The sequence below is a fragment of the Cavia porcellus genome, unplaced genomic scaffold, assembly GCF_034190915.1.
Source record: "Cavia porcellus strain 051 isolate PalLab524CR breed Dunkin Hartley unplaced genomic scaffold, mCavPor4.1 scaffold_15, whole genome shotgun sequence".
NCBI lineage: Eukaryota > Metazoa > Chordata > Mammalia > Rodentia > Caviidae > Cavia > Cavia porcellus.
In genome coordinates this window covers 17,602,497-17,622,217 of record NW_026947498.1, presented here as the reverse complement: position 1 = coordinate 17,622,217, position 19,721 = coordinate 17,602,497, and the positions used below count along the sequence as shown (strand labels likewise).

Here is a 19,721-nt window from a genome sequence, read left to right as displayed (position 1 = left end):
TTAGAGATTTCTGAATTATTCTATTATTTCATAAAAATAGTGAATATTTGACAGCTGATATCAGGAATCTAGAAACCCCAAAACTGTTGTATAGTAATACGAAATCTTAAATCAAGATACAAGAATAACAGGAACCTAAATTTCACCTAGTAAGTATGATCTCACTATCTGTATTGTTCCTTAATTGTGCAGTTTTTGGGGTTTTAATATCTATTTCCATGAAACCTTGAAAAGAAATTAGCTAATTACTACTTGTTAGGAATAAAACATCAGATGGCCTTCTAAAAATGAAATATATGAATTGTTCCTCCTTTGCTGTGTTATACTCTTGTAACAGAGAATAGAAAGTATTTGCTAATATGTCAATGTCATGACTCTAGAGTCACCATTAAGAAGTATCTTTAGTTGTTGCATGGTCAAGATATTTTCTGACAAAAAATATTGCATTAGAAGTTAAATCACATAAAAATGCCCACTTTTTCAGTAGCTGTCCTTCAACGTTTAATTGGCTTATTAATAATAGTCCTATTCAGCAAATCATCTCATTAAGGTACCTAGGGGAACATTTTGCAAGCAGTTATCTTAAATCGATCCCTGGGCATTTAATTTCTGTAAATGAGGCACTCTGCAGATGAGATTTCCATGCCTAGGGGAGTTTTTTGTAACACCCACTTTAATTTTTTTTTCTGTTCCCTAGATATAGCAATTAGGGGATTAAAATATCTTCTTATCTAATGTTGAATGAAAAATGAAATTGATTTATATTGGAAAAATATTAGAACTCCCCTTGGTTTTTTGAACCATTAGTCTAAATTACCATGATAAAAGTTTCAGTAGTCAAGAGTTAAATGACTGTTAATTCAGAAAAGAATGCATGTATTGCATTTGCAATGAAGTTTTTCTTCAAATGTTTCATTCTCAGAATTGGTATTTGGGATAATTGCCATTTTCACCTAAAATGCTCAGTTTCCAGAAGTGATATATTTTGGAGGATTACTTGAATGACATGAAGACTATTCATCCTCTAGGAATAAGTTTTATTCTGAGGTATTTTCGACCTCAGTTACTATCTTATTTTTTGGCTTGAAATCAATATTTCCACTCAGATCCAAAGCAAAATCCAATCCCTTGCATATCTACAAATTGCTCATAGCAAAATCTTCATAGTTACATAGAATCTGTGAATTATTGGGGTAAGGGCAGTGTTTCAAAGGTATGCATGTTTCTACCTCCTTGCATGGCACTAGTTTTAATATAACTCTAGAAATGTTTAAAACATTTGAAATACTTATCTTGGAGCATATATTTTATATCCTTTAATGGTTATGCATTTCATGGTTGTACTTAATTTTGGATATAGCACTCTGTGAAGGAATGACACATACATATATAACATATATATATATAGATAGATAGATAGATAGATAGATAGATAGATAGATAAAATATACCTAACACATAGAAACGTAAAATGAATGAGGCCAGTGTTCATTATTTCCAGTAACGGCAATATTTCTATAGGAGACCTGTCTAGCCTGGGACTGCATTAGATTTCTCTCTACAAGATCTCATTGAATGTTTTTGTTATTCAGAGAATTCATCCCCTTCTTCTGTATTGGTTTATAAAACAAGATGACGGTATTATTGTACACTATTGTCTTCACAGTTCCTAGAAGAGCCTCATTCCCCAATAAAATGAGTAAATGAAGAAAGAAGTTGTTGCACATGTTGACTCTAGTACAGCCACGCTAAGCATTCCCAAAGCATGTCTTGATTTGATTCTTAACTTTATTATCCACTTATATTCTTAGACCAGTAATGGATTCTCTTAGTTTTCCTATTCTGATTCTAGTATAACATTTAGGAACTTAAATTCAAATGGAAAACAGGCCATTTTGAAAAAAGCGTCTACATATATTTCCCATAGTAAGATTCAATATAAACTAATCAAAATAAAAATTGAAAAAATATAAACAAAGTTATTTGTGTGACAAATTAAATGTTTAGAGCCCTAATCTCATTAGGGGTGTTTATGTCTTAAACTTTATAAGAAATAAAGAACTAATTTATTTATGAAATATTTATATTATCAGAAATGACTCAATATATAAAGAGAATAATAATATAGCATGAAAACCATAATATTTTTGTTTCATTCTGAAGGATTGCATATTCCCAGTATGCCAGTTTAATGGAGTTTATTGTAAAGAATAAACCTTTATTTTTTCTCTCTAAGCTCAGCAAATATTTTATTCTCTATATTTGAAGGAACACATGTTGGCTGATCATAAGGTAATATTTGGATAAACTATAAGGTTAAACAAATCTTTGTATCTTTTCTTACAGCCAGAATTCATGTATTTATACCTAGTTCCTAGTAAGTAAGATTTGAAGTTGCATTAAGAGTATTATATAAATGATGTTTGAAAAAATACTTCATTTCTTTATGATTATTATGGAAATAGTTTTTTCCCAGTAATGAGCACTGTTTTGATTATGATTCCTTAGACCCCAGAAAACAGAATTTACTGGTTTTCATATGATTCCATCTGAAAGTCTAATGGAAGAAGCTGTTAATTCTGTTGTGGACAGGAAAGGAACAAAAAGGACAAGAAACTTGCCCTTTTTTAAGTAGTTAACATGTGGAATAGACAGTGTTTCCATGTTTTTTGATAATGTAATTCATAAAATTATACCAGTTTGGTTTTCTGTGTTAGTTGTGGTAATAATGCTGTTTCTTCAAAAAAGAGAGCAATTCTAGCATCATTTGGCCAAAAATAAGCAAATAGCCATTAAATTTAGAATGTTTTGGGGGAGGATTACTCTTTAAAATTTCCCCATGAAAATTTTATGTATAAGCTATTTCATTAGGAGTCTTAAAACATGATAATAAAAAGTATAAAAGGTAATAAATATGTACAATAATACCCATAATTTAATTTCCATATAGATTTTCTCCTTCACCAAATCTTAGTATGTCTCTGGCAATGATTTAATGGACATACTCAACTTATTTAATCTATTGTATTTCATTTTTCTGCTCACATGCTTAGCAATAATTAACAGGATTACCAAATCCCAAACAGTTGTATATCAGACAAAGAATACAATAATGGAGGTAGGTGATAAACTACTGAAAGTATACAGAACTGCCATTCTGGCTAGTCAATGTAGGCATTTTATGTTACATTGTCAAATGTTGAAAATAATACTGACTGCATTGATAAAATGCATATGTCCACATGAACGTGAAAAGTGGTATTAATGAAGCTATTCATTTCACTCAAGTTTTTAAAAATCACAAATACAATATACCAATATTTACAAAAGATATCGTATCTCTTTACAGAAAGATAAAGAAGACCAGTGGCTAGAGAAAAAAGTACAGGGAAATAAAGACCACATTATTTTGGAGCATTTACAGTGGACCATGGGATACGAAGTTCAAATCACAGCTGCCAATAGACTAGGATATTCTGAACCTACAGTGTACGAGTTCAGCATGCCGCCAAAGCCCAACATTATTAAAGGTAAGCAAAACCTCATGCTTTCCTCACATAAATATTGTGTTATCTTTTTATAATGACTCCGGCTCTTTTTATTGAAAATGAAAATATGAGTCTGCAACCTAAAGTAAACTCTAGATTTCAATCATGAGTATTGAGGTATGTCATACTGGTGTTCTTGAATGGCTCTTGACATGGGCTATTTTGTAAAAATGCTATGATAGCTCTAGCCACAGAAGTGATAAGAGGATAAACAGAAGGAAAGAGTGAAAGGTGAGAATGAATGATAAACATCAGGATGAAAACCTTCTGTTGAGACCAGAGGAAACCTTTGTCTTATTTAACAACTTCTCTGTCATGTGAGAGGGAGCTAAAGTGTGATTCTGATTAGATCTTGCCAAAGAAAAGGATGACTAAACAATGAGATTGACTTTAGAAATATGAAATAAACAGACAGTGAAGCAAGCGCAGTTACAAAAGAAAGTCCACGTAGACATATTACTACAATTTCAAAGAGATATGTCAAAGAAGGAATCTCTAAATCTGTTTTCACAACAAATTAGCAGGTTGTTCTTTTGTTAGGTAGTAATATTCACATCATTATCTAATGATATGCTAGGGCTATTATTAAACTATGAGAGCACTCAAGTTATTTTTGGATAGTACATAGTATAGATATAAAGAAGTGAGAACATATGTATAGTGATACAAAATAATATTTAATTGTGTTGATTTCCATATTGTTCACATATTAACACCAGCCGTGTACTGTATGTGTCCCTTAAGTATGACCTTCAGTATTTAAATTTTATAGATATATGCTGTTTATATAAACATGTAAAGAAAATGAGAACATCAAATTAACTCAAAAGGCCAGAGCGTGGGTTATTATCAAAGAATACCACTGTTAGTACATAATACTTTTGAAAGTAGAATGGAACTAAAATTTGTCATTTCAGCCATGTTAGTTAACCCTCTTGTAATTTCAAATTGATTCTAATCTCATTTAGTATGAGTTCCTTATATCATATGTCAATTTTAAAAAATTGAAGTTGGTTCATACAATTAATTTTTATTAAAATAATTATTGATTATGAGATTTAAATGTAATTAACTTTATCACTTTGTCTTGCTAATTATAATTAGTTAATGCTATGAATTGTAATTTTGATTATAAATTCCAATTGGTGAGTTAAGTGCCTCTAGAAATAATATGAATATCTCACATTATGATAGTATTTTCTTTTTAATTTACCACATCATATGCATTTGTCATCTCATTTTAGCCTTAATTATAGTTACATAAAGAACAGATACTCATTTTAGAAGGATGATTTTTAAAGCCTGAATTATCCATTCAAATTCGGTGCTACTTCAAGTCCTATGAAAAAAATCTGACCCTCATAGGTGGTGATACACCTAAGTAAGAGAGGTTGAATGTACTATATTTTATTAATTGTTTGCCTTACGAGTGAGAAAAGTCAACAATTTCCTCTATGATTATATTATGGTTATAGTACTTATATTCTAAGAAGATAATATAAAAATAATTAGAAACTGAATAAAGTATCTAAGAGAGAACTCAAAACTGTATCTCATTCTTCTAAATCTTTAATGCAGCTCACATATTTGGAGGAAATCATGAATTTGTATCAACAGATATTAAAATACAGTTACATAGAAAGAGTAAGCCCTAATATTCTATAGCGTGAAAGAGTGGCTATAGTTCCCCAAAATTTTTCATGTATCAAATGTGCTCGGGCACACCCTGAGTAATGATAAATGTTTCAGAGATGAAAATACTAATTACCCTGATTTGATTATCATTCTGTGCTATATATATATATATATATATATGTACAAATATATGTCATTGAAAACAAAAAATAATAAATATTAATGGAGTAAAACATGACATTTTAATTGCCATTTATATATAAATATAAGATGTAATAAATTAGGTGTTAGATATGTTATTTAATGTGATATATATAGATTCCCTGGAATTTTTATAAGAATTTATTGAAAACAAAAATCAAGCCATATATGGAAACGTATGACTGTAATTCCAACACCTGATGAAGGTGAGGCAAAAATATTGTGAATTTGAATCCATTCTGGTGGGTGGGGATATGTAGCTAGTATGAAGGCCCTGAGTTTAATCCCCAGTAATGAAAAGAATAAGAAATAGAAAAAGAAAACAAAAACCGATAGAGACTGTATAAATATTTATAGATATAGATATATTGATACACATTTTTTTTTTTTTGGTCTTTTTTCGTTTTTATCGGTACCAGGGATCGAACTCACGACTGCCTGCTTGCAAGGCAGGCGCTTATGCCGCTGAGCTAAATCCCCAGCCCCTATTGATACACATTTATGGAAATGATGCTGCTTTTAAAAGGTTAAATGATTCATTCAAGTTTAGTGCTACTTTAAATCATATTAAAAATCTGTTGAAATGACATACCTAAATAAGAGCAATGAAATGTACCATCAATTATCGTTTTATTTGCCCCATAAATTTAAAGTATCAATACATTTACCTATAACTAAAATGTATTATGTTGACTGTCATATCTGTGTATAAGGCATGATGAAACATTGTGATGCTTTCACCCTAAAATATTATGTTTACCTTCAGTTTGATTAACTTACTGAATGGAAGCTCATAAGGAAGAGCAAGATTGAAAATGTACAGAATTCTAATTTCATTTCTTCTGGCTTAAAATCAATTTATTTATTCATTCCAAGAATATTTCCAAAATTTTAATTTATGAAAGAACTGAGATGAGGACAGAAAATTAATGCCAAACAAAAAGAAAAAAAAAAAAAGAAAGAAAAGAGAGGATCCCAGACCAAAATAACTTTACAGTCTAAAGGAAGACTGACTTTCACTGTGAGCAATAATAACCCAGGATTGGTTACAACTATGGGATGTATTCATGCTGTCTGCACCCATGCAACTGTTTGCCCAAATAATAATAATTTGTAGAGTACAGTTAGAGTACAGTTAGGATTACGAATGGTTTCCTTTCAGAAAGTTTTCTTAAAGGAAGCTTCCACAAATTAAGCTCCTAGGGAGTGTTAGTTCCATGGAAAAGGACTCTGACACAAGAAAGTATTAACCTCCTTTGAGAAGCAGAGAAGCTTTATCTGGAGACTGAGATGTGTGTCTGAGGATAAGACAACAGAGGGAGCTACAACTCAGACTTTCCAGGGACTTCGTAAAACTATATAAATAAATTTAATGCTGATCCCAAAGTCAGAAAGAAATATTTTAAGTTAACTGAAGATACAGGCATTATAAATCTAACTATGTGACTCATGCAAAAGGTGAGTGAAGAGTAAGTAATACAGTAGGAGAGGGGATAAGAGTAGGAAATGAAGAGGATGAATATGCTGGATGCATTATTAATGTAGACCAATCCTGCCTCTGTAATAAATAGGACTTGATAGGTAATGATAACTCTTAGGTTACCTTCTTGAGCAAAGCACGCCTCGCGGGTTTCATTTCTCATTGTAAATAAATCTGGAGGAAAGCAGAGTTTGGAGAATGAGAAACAAATGGAATAGCAGTTTGAGACATATTAATTTTGAAATGCCAACTAGTGACTTGATCTGTGATTATAAAGGAGAGAATATAGACATGGCATAGAAAAATATGCTGCAGACTGTGAGTCTTAACAGGTGAATGATATTTGAGTTCCAGTGAGGATAAATCTACCTGACAAATAACGTCTAAACTCTTTCTAGAGAAACTGCTGTCTGTGATACTGATATTCCACAATATTCTCAGGGTGACCAGCACAACATAAAAATTCAAGGAATATTTCTAGAGTTACTAACTTGGTTGATCACATGAGTCTTATGGAACTAGTACAAGAAAAAGAAAATGTACCTGCTCCTCAGGAAACTAGAGTATTACAAGTATTGAAAAAACAGGAATGTGATACCTTGCAAATTAAGAGAGGTTCAGATTTCAAGAAAGGAAGTATCAAGTGTCCATTGCTACCGAGAGGAACAAAACCAAAAACAATGTGAATTCCATATTGCATATTACATGCAGCCTTGCTGAAGTAGTTTAGGGAGAAATAAGAGTGAACTGTGATGAAAAATTTGTTGGAAAAAATTTTATTAGTGATTAGGTTTGGATTCTTTGTTTATATAGTGCTTTCAAAAGGATTTTCTGTGACAGTGAACAGAGAAATTAAAGTCAATAGTTTAAACAGTTTTATGACAAACAAGATTAGCATGTGTTTCATATGTGTTGAAACGTATCAAGTAAGTACTCATGAAGTCTGAGTCAACATACAGCCAAAACCTTAGAAACAAGAGATGGTTCATAGCCTCTCAAATCTATGCAGGTGACAGCAAGCCAGTATAACTTATTACAAAATATTTTCTAACTTACTAAATGAATATACTTATTGCAAGGTTATATAGAAAGCTTCATCAAAAATATTAAGAATTCTTCAATTTAAATGTAGATCTCTTAAGACAAATTTAAAATTGAGAAATCTGGAGCCTTTATTCCCACAAAATACTGTAGACATAAACTTCCAAAATATGGAAAAGTGTCTTGATATACTTTTTGTACATAGTTTCCATTTCAAGTAAAATATAAATTCAAACTGATTTCTGAAACTATCTATAATAAATGATCAGATTCTAAGTATTTTTATATTAGAGAAGGTAATGAGATTTAAAGTTTAATTCATTTTACACTAATTTTATATATGCATGTTGATGGAATAAGTTTAATGGATGTTTTTAATTAATAATTATATGTTAACACATATTTACCTTCTTATAAACAATGAGTTAAATCCAAAGTAGATTTATTTCAGTGACCTGCTAGATTTTAATAATCTCATCTGGGGACCAGGGCTAGCACAAGATCTTCAGTTCGATCATTGGTGCCAAAAGAAAAAAGAAAGAAAGAAAAATTCCTCTTTTTATGTTCATAGCCGATACGTTGCACTGAAAATGACTTTTCTGAGTATGTGTTCTAGTGAATACCACATTTCCCCATGATTTATGTTTCTAATTTTTAAATAATTTTATATTTTAGTTATTAAAAATGTATCTCTTCAATTTTATAGGAAAAATGTACAAAAACAATGTTACTTTTCAGAACATTCATATAATATAACTTCATCTGATAATTTATAACTACTGAGAGTTTTTATGAAATAGTAGCAAAAGGTTATTATAAATCTTATAACCAAATTATCTGTAGTATGAAAGGTTGCCAAAATGATATCTATGTGTTAGTTTTTAATTTAATTACTTAAATACTAACAAATTGCTATTGCTCATAATATACAATATTTTAAAGAATTCTCAGTAATAAATTTGTTTTGGAAAAGATGCCCTACTCTTTCTTTCATTTGCTCCTGTTTTTGTTTGACCAAGGAAATATCTTCAGTATTTTTTATTGTTTCCTTTTTTAGGTTAGTTTAAAGTTAGGAAAGTATAATTTTGACTATCATATAATGTGGGACAAACAATTCTGTTAGGGGTTATTAACATCTGATGGTACAGTAATTTTCCTATATGGAAATTTTTAAAATGTGTATAAGTGGTCTGCAGTTTGATAAAGTGACAAAGAAATATCAAGCATGGTAAGAAATCTACAGATTGCTTTTCCTGCCTTTCAAAGTAACACTGAAGTTTCATAGCTGGATAATTTAACATGACTAGAAAATGAAACACTCATATGACAAATTAGAAGAATACTTTCTTAGGACAAATTTTAAATTTTATAATATAAATCAATACTAAAATGGTGAAATAGAACTCCAACTAACTTTGCATAATTTCATTTTAAGAATAATTCCAAGTCAAATATAAATACTGATGGTATCCTATTACTTTGAGTTTAGCACTTAAAGAAAATCTAGTCTGAAAATTACTTGTATGGTCTTTGGTTCTCTAAATTATTGTTAAAGAAGCACAATGTCCCAGTGATCAACTGAATTAATGATTCTGGCTTATGTTCTTTCAAGTATTCACCAAATGAATAAATAGTTTTCATTTATATTTCTTTGCGATTCATACATTACTGAAAATACAACTGCTTTCATTAACTATTTGGTCCCAGATATTCTGGTAAAAAATTACTGTAAAACATTATAGAATATTAGATGAGCTTTTATTTAAGGTAGCACTGTACATTGTTCATCAGAACAGTGAATAAGTGTTTGTCCCTTAGAAAATCTATTTTCTAGTTACAAATATATCTATGTTTTTAAAAATCAAGGTCAAAACTAATGTGTAAGTAAACTCTAATATTATTGATATTAAGAGCTAAGTTTTCAATATATATCAACAACATATATGTGTTTTAAACAAGATTCTTATCATTCTTTGTTTTGTGTCATAGTATCTTTTTCTAGGTGATAGTTACTGGCAATATGTAAATAATGCATTAATTGTTTTCTCTTTTTTTTCTGTCTTTCCTACTGTCACATTTTTTCTTTCCTTTATTTTTCTTTGTAACTTTACTCTCTTTTGCCTTAATTATTTTATTCTTATTTTCTCTTCAAAAACGATTTTCATCATGCAGATGATAAATGCTGTGAAGCGAATAAAGGTGAAAATGGAAGCCAATCATGGCAGCTGAGTGCTGCTAGGTTTTCTTTCATTATAGCCATAAGTCTGTCTTGTATGTTTTAATGTTATTCCATATTGTATTTCCGTTGATGTCCTTGAAAATAAAACATAAATAGTAATAAGAATACTAATCTAAAATTATAGTCAAAGATTTTCTAAAGTCCAATTGATTATGCATGTGTGTTAATCCATGAACAATTAGCCTTTTCCTCCCCAATTTGTCAATATTCTATGTGGACAGTTCATCAGAAAAATCATCGAAGAAAACTCAGTCTGTGTTTTTTCTTCAAGATACCAGTTGATTAGATAATATGGTTTGTTTTAAAGATCCCTGTAGTATTTAAAGTTCACCTTATGGAATATGTCACTTGTTCATTGGCTTACATTTAAGCTTTCTTTCATTTGATACTTTTGCAAATATAATTCAATATCCATTGAAATATATCACATGCACCATAATTTGTTAAATGTAATTGTGAATCACTTTTAAATGTAAATGTCCAACTTTATAAACATTTCTCATGTTATAATGTCTAACATTTACATAAAAAGGCATGATATGCTATTATAATAGGTATGTATCTCTATTTTGGTGCCTATTTTCTCTTTACTGGCATAAAATTTTGGAAGGAGTAAATATGAATAGAGTTCATTAGTTTAAATTTGAGCACCAATTAATTTTTAAATAGGTGGAAATATCTATCACATTAACTAGAGTAAATGAATAAAATTCAACATACTTAAAGATTTGCAGTGATTCAGATTATCTTTTCAGCTGGCTTCAAGTCTTGCTGTTTTGTTACTGTACATTGTTTTCTGTATTCTCCAGAGTCAATGCCTTTCTAATAATTGAAATTAAAAATAAATATTAGCCTAAATTACTGGACATGGCACTGAATTGAGAGGGTGATTTTACATAATTCCGCCTTTTACAGGAAGCTCAATTTGAGCAAGTTTTATATTTTCTGTTAATTTAATATAAATGAGTTTCAGTTTTATATTTCAAATATTTTTAAATGAAAAAAGTTTGTGTTTTTCACTTGTAGCTACCTTCCTAACAAATACTTTTTGCATGCAACCATAGATGCATAAATAAAACACATTTTATTGGTAAATCAATTGATTGAGTTTAACTTTCGAGATACATTCATCAAAATCTTTTGGTTTATTGATTTTCCACAAACACATCATTTCTGCTTTAAAAATATCTATCGAATTACTTTATCTGAAGTCAAGGGCAGGAGCTGTGTTTAGTAATTGGTTCATTTTTAATTCATCTTTGCTTTTCACTGGTGTTCTTTATTGTTGCAACCAAGCAAGACTATAGATTAGAGGTGCTTTTAGCAGATGAAACACATTTTTATATCCCCCAGCAAGACCAAGGAATTTCTGGTTCATGCAGTATGAAGTTTATGAAACTTTAACCAATATCTGAAAAAAGATTTCTGCTTTTTAAATTTTAAATTCATGAAAGTCATAGCCATTCTGCTATGTATTGGATAACTAAAAATAGTTGTCTATTCTATTCCTTGTTAGTTGAGACTGCATAAGATGTGTTATTTCTAATACACACAAGTTATTGGAAACAAAGGATTTCTAGTAATAGTTTTAAGAATTATTTTGCCTTTATAATCTGGATGGATTGTTTTAGCTAGTGAGTTACAAATATTTCCATGAGAAAGTTCTATAGAACTCATCTTGATTTAGTGCCACATTCTGTTTCAGAACATGAAATACATATTTATTAAATTAACAAAAAATTGAGTAATTTTGGAATTTTACACTATGTAACTCAAGAACACTAGCAATGGTACTAAAGATTAGGTGTCCATGAAAGAATGTATCATTTTGACACTTTGAAAAATAACATTAAAATTACATTATCACAGGTAAATTATTATATTTAATGATTTAAACACTTAGGATTTTTGAACATATGAGTGTAAACAAATTTCAATTCTGAAATCAATAAATAGTCTGACATTTCAACAAATTTATATTGTTAATTAATGTTTATTTTTCAACTTTCAGTTAGGCATAAATTATTTTTAAAATGTTCTCAGAGATCATGAAAAACTAGACTGAACTTTGCGTTGTTTTGCTAAAAAGTTTGAAAGTACAAAACTTCAAAAAACTATTGCATTTCAATCGAGTATCCCTTAGAAGTTATAAATTGATTTTTTAAAAATGTTAATATATGTGTTGCTGAATTATCTCTTTTATTACCTGTCCTTTACTATTGTTATATCATGTGCTAAATTTTGTTCTAATTATTATATGGATATCTGTCTAAATAAATATGATTAGTGGTAAATAAAACATAAAAATTCAAACTTATTTTAACTATGCCTCTGTATTCATAATGATTTTTTTATCCAAAGTTTAAATAAAACATAATGTGCAAAGATGTATAAATACAAATTGTATAGCTGACGAAGTAGAGTTGTTAAATAATCAGACATATCTATGTTTAACTGAACCATGTATTATATCTTCCAATGTTAAAATATTTCTAAATTTTGTTTTATCTTACTATAACAATATAATTCAATTGATGTTTTTATGCATGAATACATACTTTTCATAATATCTATGTGTAATGTTAGCTACATTTTAAATGAGTTTGGACACATTTCCTTTCTTTTCCTTCTAACACTTCCTGAGACTATAGTCTTCCCTCTGTTATCAGTTTTATCTGTTATCTAACCTGATCAAGAGCCTGTATTTATTTATCAACATAAAGTTCTGAAGTGCAATAGAATGTTTCAGGTATGTTAAGAGAGTGCAAGTAGAAGTGGTATATGCTTTTCCCTTGAAGTTACTTCTCACATCAAGAACTCTAGATCAGTTGTCATGTTGGATCCTTTCTCTCTCAGTACTATTGGTCATGAAGGCTAAATATGTTTCCATAAATTCTATATCAACATCATCTCAAAATCATTATGCATGGGAGAAGGTTGAAATATTTAGTGGCTTAATCCCTTCTTCTTTGTGCTTTACTTATTCCTGAAGTAGCTAAATTGTTCAAACAAATTTAAAGTTATATTATATTTAACAAATATATTTGAAACATTGGCTTTACCTTTTATATACATGTGATTTCAGTTTATATGCAGATATAACAAATACATCCACAAATAAGTTAATTTCAAATAAATATTTTTTGAAATACTCAACATTTCTCCTTAAATTCAGAAATAAAATTTTATGTATGCATAGCGGTGCACAAATGGTACAAATTTAATTAATTAGAAAATCATCACAAATTTGACTGCTTATGTAAAAATGACCATTTTTTAGCCTTGATTTAAATAAAAACTGAAATAAACTCCAAAGCAGTTTCTATTATATATGGTTGGATTTACAATTATTCATTTGTATTCATAAAGATATACTGTTCACTAAATATTTGAGCAATGCAATTTTTTATCTGGATGATCTCATTTAGAAAAATAAAAATTATTACATTTTGTAATGATGTATTTTATGTTTAATTAGCTATGGGATTATCTAAATTAAATATTTATAATTTTCTTAAATTATAATTTTGATCAATAAAAAGATACATGATAAAAGGGTAATAGATATGCAATTTGATGCATTTTAAAAGTTCATATTTGTAAGGTGTAATGTATTACTATTTAATCTGAATAAATTCACATAAGCTTAGCCTCCATTTTTAAAACTTTCTTTCTTCCTCCTTTTCTTCATCTCTCTCTCTTCTCTCTTTTTTCTTATTCTCTCCTGTTTTTTTTTTCTTCTCCCATTCTGACTTAAATAAATAACATTGATTTCCTGTATCCCTTTTCATTTTAAATGTTTTTATTTTTAAAACTTAAAACCTTGGCCCAATAGTGGTATGGAAATGCCATAAATGTCATAAAACAATTATTAAATTTAGTATTTTAAATTAGTAACTCAAGTTTGCATATGGTACCCTAAAACACCTCACAAATAGCCCTTGAAATGATTACAATAAAAATTAAAATTGGTTGCCAGTCCATTCTTAAATCAATTATATCATAAGTTTAATATTATTTAATATTAGCTCCACAGTTCAGCTTGATTTCCAGAAGACATTATTAGACATTATTAGAATACAGTTTTGACTTAACTAAAGCTAACATTTATTAATGTATCTTATTTGAAATTTCTATAAATATGACTATTATCCAGGAGTTATTATTTTATTTGTTAACTTTTAAATAGAAACTTCTGTAGTACAAATGTTAATAACAGTGGTCTGCTTAGATGGCATTAGATCATGAGATCATTCCCAGCACCACAAAAAAGTTTAAATGCAAATTTGTAATATTCTGATTACTTTTTCATATTTAAAAATAGTATCAACAATTAAGTAATTATTCACATATATAAGCATAATCTGATTTTTGTAAGAGACAAAATATTCAATTTAAATCTAATTTAATTGCTCTGGAATAAAGTGATGAGTTCATTATCAACATTTTCTCTTGAAAAGGGTTTTAGTATTGTTCCTTTAAGATTATGAGACAGATAAAGATAGGAATAATGTAATAATTTGCCACCCTTCATGAATGTTAACTAACTTCCAAAACAAATATATATGTTAGTAAATGTTACAAAAAATGCATCAACTATTAATCTATAAAATAAAGACTGTAGAATTTGCATATACATAAGTGAGCTGTAAGTGCATCTGAGACAGCCTGAACGGCATCTGATTTCTTTTTTTGGCAGACTTATTTTATCTACTGTGTGAAGATACATCCCTCAACTAGAACTAAATTTCAATTTCAGTATAAACTAATTTAATGTTGATTGTATGGAAGTTAGGTGTATTGCAAATTTTATATATGTGTATTTTCAACTTAAATTCACTTATCCTTTATATTCCATTTTAGAAAATAAAATACAAAGTTACATGTTGTGAAGATTGCTTAAAATTAAGACATAGCATAATTTTAAAAATGATTATTCTTGATTTACCTTCATTTTATGTAAGTACTAAATAGATACTGTAAAATAAATCTCCTGACTAGTTTTATTTGTGTGTGTGTGTGTTTGTGTGTGTTAAAATTGTTTTAAGTAACATCTATAATTCATGGTCTAGTTTCATGATAATTTTGGCTTATAGTTTGTATTTTTATGTATTATGCTTTTTAAAGTGAATAATTTGGTCATTTTAATTGCATTTGTTTCCATCATAGATTATTTTATTGAAAAAGATGTACATGCTATAAGTGTATTGTCTTTGGTATCATCCCTTATTTAAAACGTCCAGCATAATATCCAGCACTATGTGTAATCCTGTGCATGTGTTCATACTGTATTAAATGTCATTTTTATTTTATGTACCTCTGTGTCTCCATGGTTGTAATAAAGAAAACTGACGAAAAGCTTTGTTATATGTGTTTTCTTTATTACTGGTACAGCCCCTTTGTCCTTGTTGTGTGTTTTCATTCTAACTTTATGAAATTCAATATCTAAATCATTATACATGCCAGGAACTTGTAATAAGGATATACTTGTTGGATAATTTCAAATTTATATAACTAAAACATCATCTGCAGAATTACTAAAATTATCATCATACATAATTATTTAGAAAGAACATGCAGTATATATTGATATACTATATGAATTCTGGAGTAGTCTTGAAAATTTAATCATCACTAGAAGAATAAAATAGTAAGATGATATTTTAATAAAATACATAATCATGGTCAATAATTTCAGTGATGGAATGATTGTTTAGTAATTTCTACTGCTAGCAAAAGTTCATAAAAGCAATGAAATGCCTAGAGAGATCTTTCTCTAGTTCCACTGGTTCATGCATTATGATAATTTATTTCAGTTCGGTTACCATGAGAATATAATTGTAGAAAATCATTAAGGTTCTCTGTTCATTTACTGTTAAGGAATGAAAAAGTAATGACTTTGAAATTTTAGAAATAATAGCAACAATTATTACAAAAACAAAATCAGCTCCTATTTTGAACACCAGCTATTCTAGACACTGTAAATCACTGAAGAGCACCACTGCAACTGAAGGAAATAATAATTCTGTCATATGTTAGGTGAGGATATTGAAAGGACAAGAAAACTAAAATAATTTACATTTTGCAAGCTTATAACTTGAACCTGTTTCAAATAATATGTTTCAAGGCTACTGAATTTAGATTCTAATTGTTACTTTTCACTATAGAAATGATTCAATTAGTTTTTATGGTAAAAAATAGTTCTGGCATAAGCATGGATATAAAACTAATTTTTGTCTTCCACAAACACAATAAAATGTTTTATTGCTAGATATAACAGCCTACTCTAAAACTTTTAACATATAAGAACACATGTATATATGTATATGTGTATATTTTATGTGTATGTAAACTACTTTTTAAAATATAATAGTATTTTATTGCTATAGACTACATAATATAGAAATTATAGCAAAGAAAATTATTCAAGATTTATTTACTTTAAAACCTACGTCATCTGCTTTACTCCAAAACAAGGATGGGGTTATGACTCAGAGTTACAACACCTGCCTAGCAAGCACAATATCTTGAGTTCAATATCCAGTACCAAAAGTAAAAACACTTTATTTACTCCAAAACAGCCTACTTCATTATATATGTTCTCTCATTATATATGTACATGAATATATATGTGTGTATATATAATATACATTTATATATACATTCTGTAATTAAGTTTCAACATCATATCTTTGTGTGTGGTACCTGTACTTTTTTTGTACTGGAAATCACTCATGACCTCATGCTTATTAATAAGCTAGTGAAATGGTTGTTTGTCTTTAGAGTTCTTATTTATATTTTTCCTCATGCTCTTTTAGAAAAGACAGATATCAAATGGAAATTAGTTCACAACTGTTGAACATTCTTATAGTTATTGACAGTATTTTTATATAACTTATTTTTTAAATAACAATTCTTTTGGATCATTTGTGAAGCAAGAAGAAATGTAGAAATAGTCTAAGCAGTATCGGTTTCTTAAGTCAACAAACTGAGAATCAGAGAAGTCAAATAGTGACATCACTGAGCAACTTGAATTCCATCTTTTTATATTTAATCAAAGTAAACTGGATTACAGTTGCTTTGTTTGTACCTATATCTACAGTGTAAAGCTTATGTAGTCATAAGTCTGTGACCTGCTTTCTTGGATTTCTTCTGGATTGACCTATGGAAAAAAATCAATACAGGAAAGTCATCATTTTTATCCTACCAGTTACTTCCAGTAATCATGTTGCTTCTATTAATCAGCTGTTATCTTTTCCTTGCAAATTTTTACATGAAACTGTTTTCCACTGATTAGTGTAAATATTATATCCACAATTAGTGCGGTATTAAGTGAATTTAAATCACTTTCTGATTTGCACACATATTCTGAAAATATTATATAACTTTTATTTTTAGTATAAGCAGTCAATTGCCCATTTATATAAAATAATGTTTTTCTTGATCCTTACTAAATAGAAAATGTATATTTCTACTTTAGTATCTTTTTCAATTGACAAATTCAGAAATATACCTTTCATAATTTGCAGAACAGCTATGTGTTCGCTTCTTTAGCTATTTCTTATTTAACATCATAAAGAGAAACTTAAAATGTTTAGAAATGAATATAAAAATCTCTTGATTAAGTATGGTTAAAATAAAAATTATTTTCTCAAATAAACATTTCTATTTTAAGTACATTTGCTGCAAACTAAATGTGATGTTTTCTATTTAACTAGATAAATTCTGAATGTGATGGATATGTTATAAGAAATGTTAACCACAAGACCATTTAGATTCCTAAAAATGACAAGAAAAATACACAGCATTTCTCTTCGATTTTTAAACAGGAAAGTGAAAAAGTTGGAATTTTCATATACCAGCTTATGACATTGTTCCGTTGTATGACTGGGTTATAAAGAAAAGTTTAGAGAATAGAAGGAAGTAGTTCTCTAAAGAAGGACATAGCATAGTTCAATGAGATTGATAATGCAATAACACTAAGCTAAAATACTTAACTCATGCTTCAGTTTATGTATCATTTAGTATTTGTTCTTTTAAGTTGGTAGATGACAGTGTAAACATTTTTAATGAACATCAATCCAGGTAATGTAGCCATTTTCATGTAAGCATTAAAATGTCATTGTATTTTTTCCTAACAAATAAATATAGTTATGCACACAGCAAAATTGAAAGGGAGGTACAGATACGTTACATATACGTCTTACCCCTGTTTACACTAACCCTTTCACATTGTCTGATTTTCAGAATGAGGTTGGCACATTTGTGGCAACTGATTCTCAATTGATACATTATTATCCCCCAGATGCTATATTTCATCTTAAGGCTTACTTCTGATAATGTATATTTTATATGCTTGGACACAGGTATAATGACTTGCACCCACCATTATGTTATCATACAGAGTATTTTTACTGTGTAAAATTCCGCTGATCTCCACTTATCCTTCCTTCCATTCCTTGGCAACCACTCACTTTTTAACCATCTCCATAGATTCACAACTACATACAGTTAGAATCACACAGTATGAACCAGTCTCACTGCTTTATTTCATTTAAACATATCTGTATGATACATGTCTTAGGATAATTTGATAAAATAATTGGATTTCAGTGAATATTCTGCATGTATCTAAGTTTATTTATCTATACACCTAATGGAGATGTTTGCTTGCTTTTTGAAATATATTCAAAATACATTGAAAATCTAAACCAGTTTTGTAACTGATACTGTGAGTGTACAAAGATTTACCATATAATAGCAAGTTATAAGGGATTCAACATGTTGAAGACATGTAGTTTTAATAATTTTTACTGCATTTTTGGTACATCTGTAAGTAGGAGTTAAAAGTGTTTAGGATACATGAGAGTGAATATACAAAACTTAAAATTTTATAAACCCTAATATATTATCAGAAACTCTCATAAATATAACAATATGTGTCATTCAGGTCCTTTTCATATTGTTGTTCAATTATTGACTTATATGCTTAGAAAACACAAAAGACTGATTTTTTAAATAAATTATCTTTATGGAATTTCAAAACACAACTAATTGCAAAATAACTTTATATCTTTTAAAAATTATTTTCCGTTTTTACCAGGACATTTTATTTCTTATATGCATATGGGAAAATTTACTAGTAATAAAAAAATGAACTTAGATAATAAAAAACCAAATCTGAAATGATTCAATTTTTTGACAAATTTTATCAGCCTCTATTCTAGTCAATTCATTCCACACAGATCTACACAGCACCCTTCCTCTCCTAATGATAAAAAAATCTGCTCATGTGAGACATTTAATGTATTCATGAAAATTGAATATATATCATCAGATTTAAACTATAAAGAGACCATGAAAGAATATATTTCAAAAATAAAAAATTAATAGATAAAGAAAATATTTTGTTCATTCTTTATATTATTTGTAAAGAAAATTTTGTCACCAAGTAGTATCACATAAAAATATTTAAGAATTCGATATTCAGTAAGATAGACTATAGATTCTATGGTGCAAGTACTTCAGATGTTTCAAAATTTCCTATGGTCATGTTTCTTACAAATTTGCTAAAACA

General features: G+C 28.7%; 1 protein-coding gene across 3 annotated transcripts in view; it reads left to right on the top strand.

The window, feature by feature from the left end:
* The window catches only part of Ncam2 (neural cell adhesion molecule 2), a 448,375-nt gene that overhangs the window by 397,464 nt on the left and 31,190 nt on the right, over positions 1 to 19,721 (top strand). For 2 of the 3 annotated variants that reach the window (XM_063224717.1, XM_063224714.1), the window contains exon 15: positions 3,350 to 3,530. In XM_063224717.1, the coding sequence (XP_063080787.1) occupies positions 3,350 to 3,530 (181 nt within the window). Of the gene's footprint in view, positions 1 to 3,349; positions 3,531 to 10,077; positions 15,503 to 19,721 lie in introns of those variants that run through there. The other variant, XM_063224716.1, reaches the window with a different exon arrangement.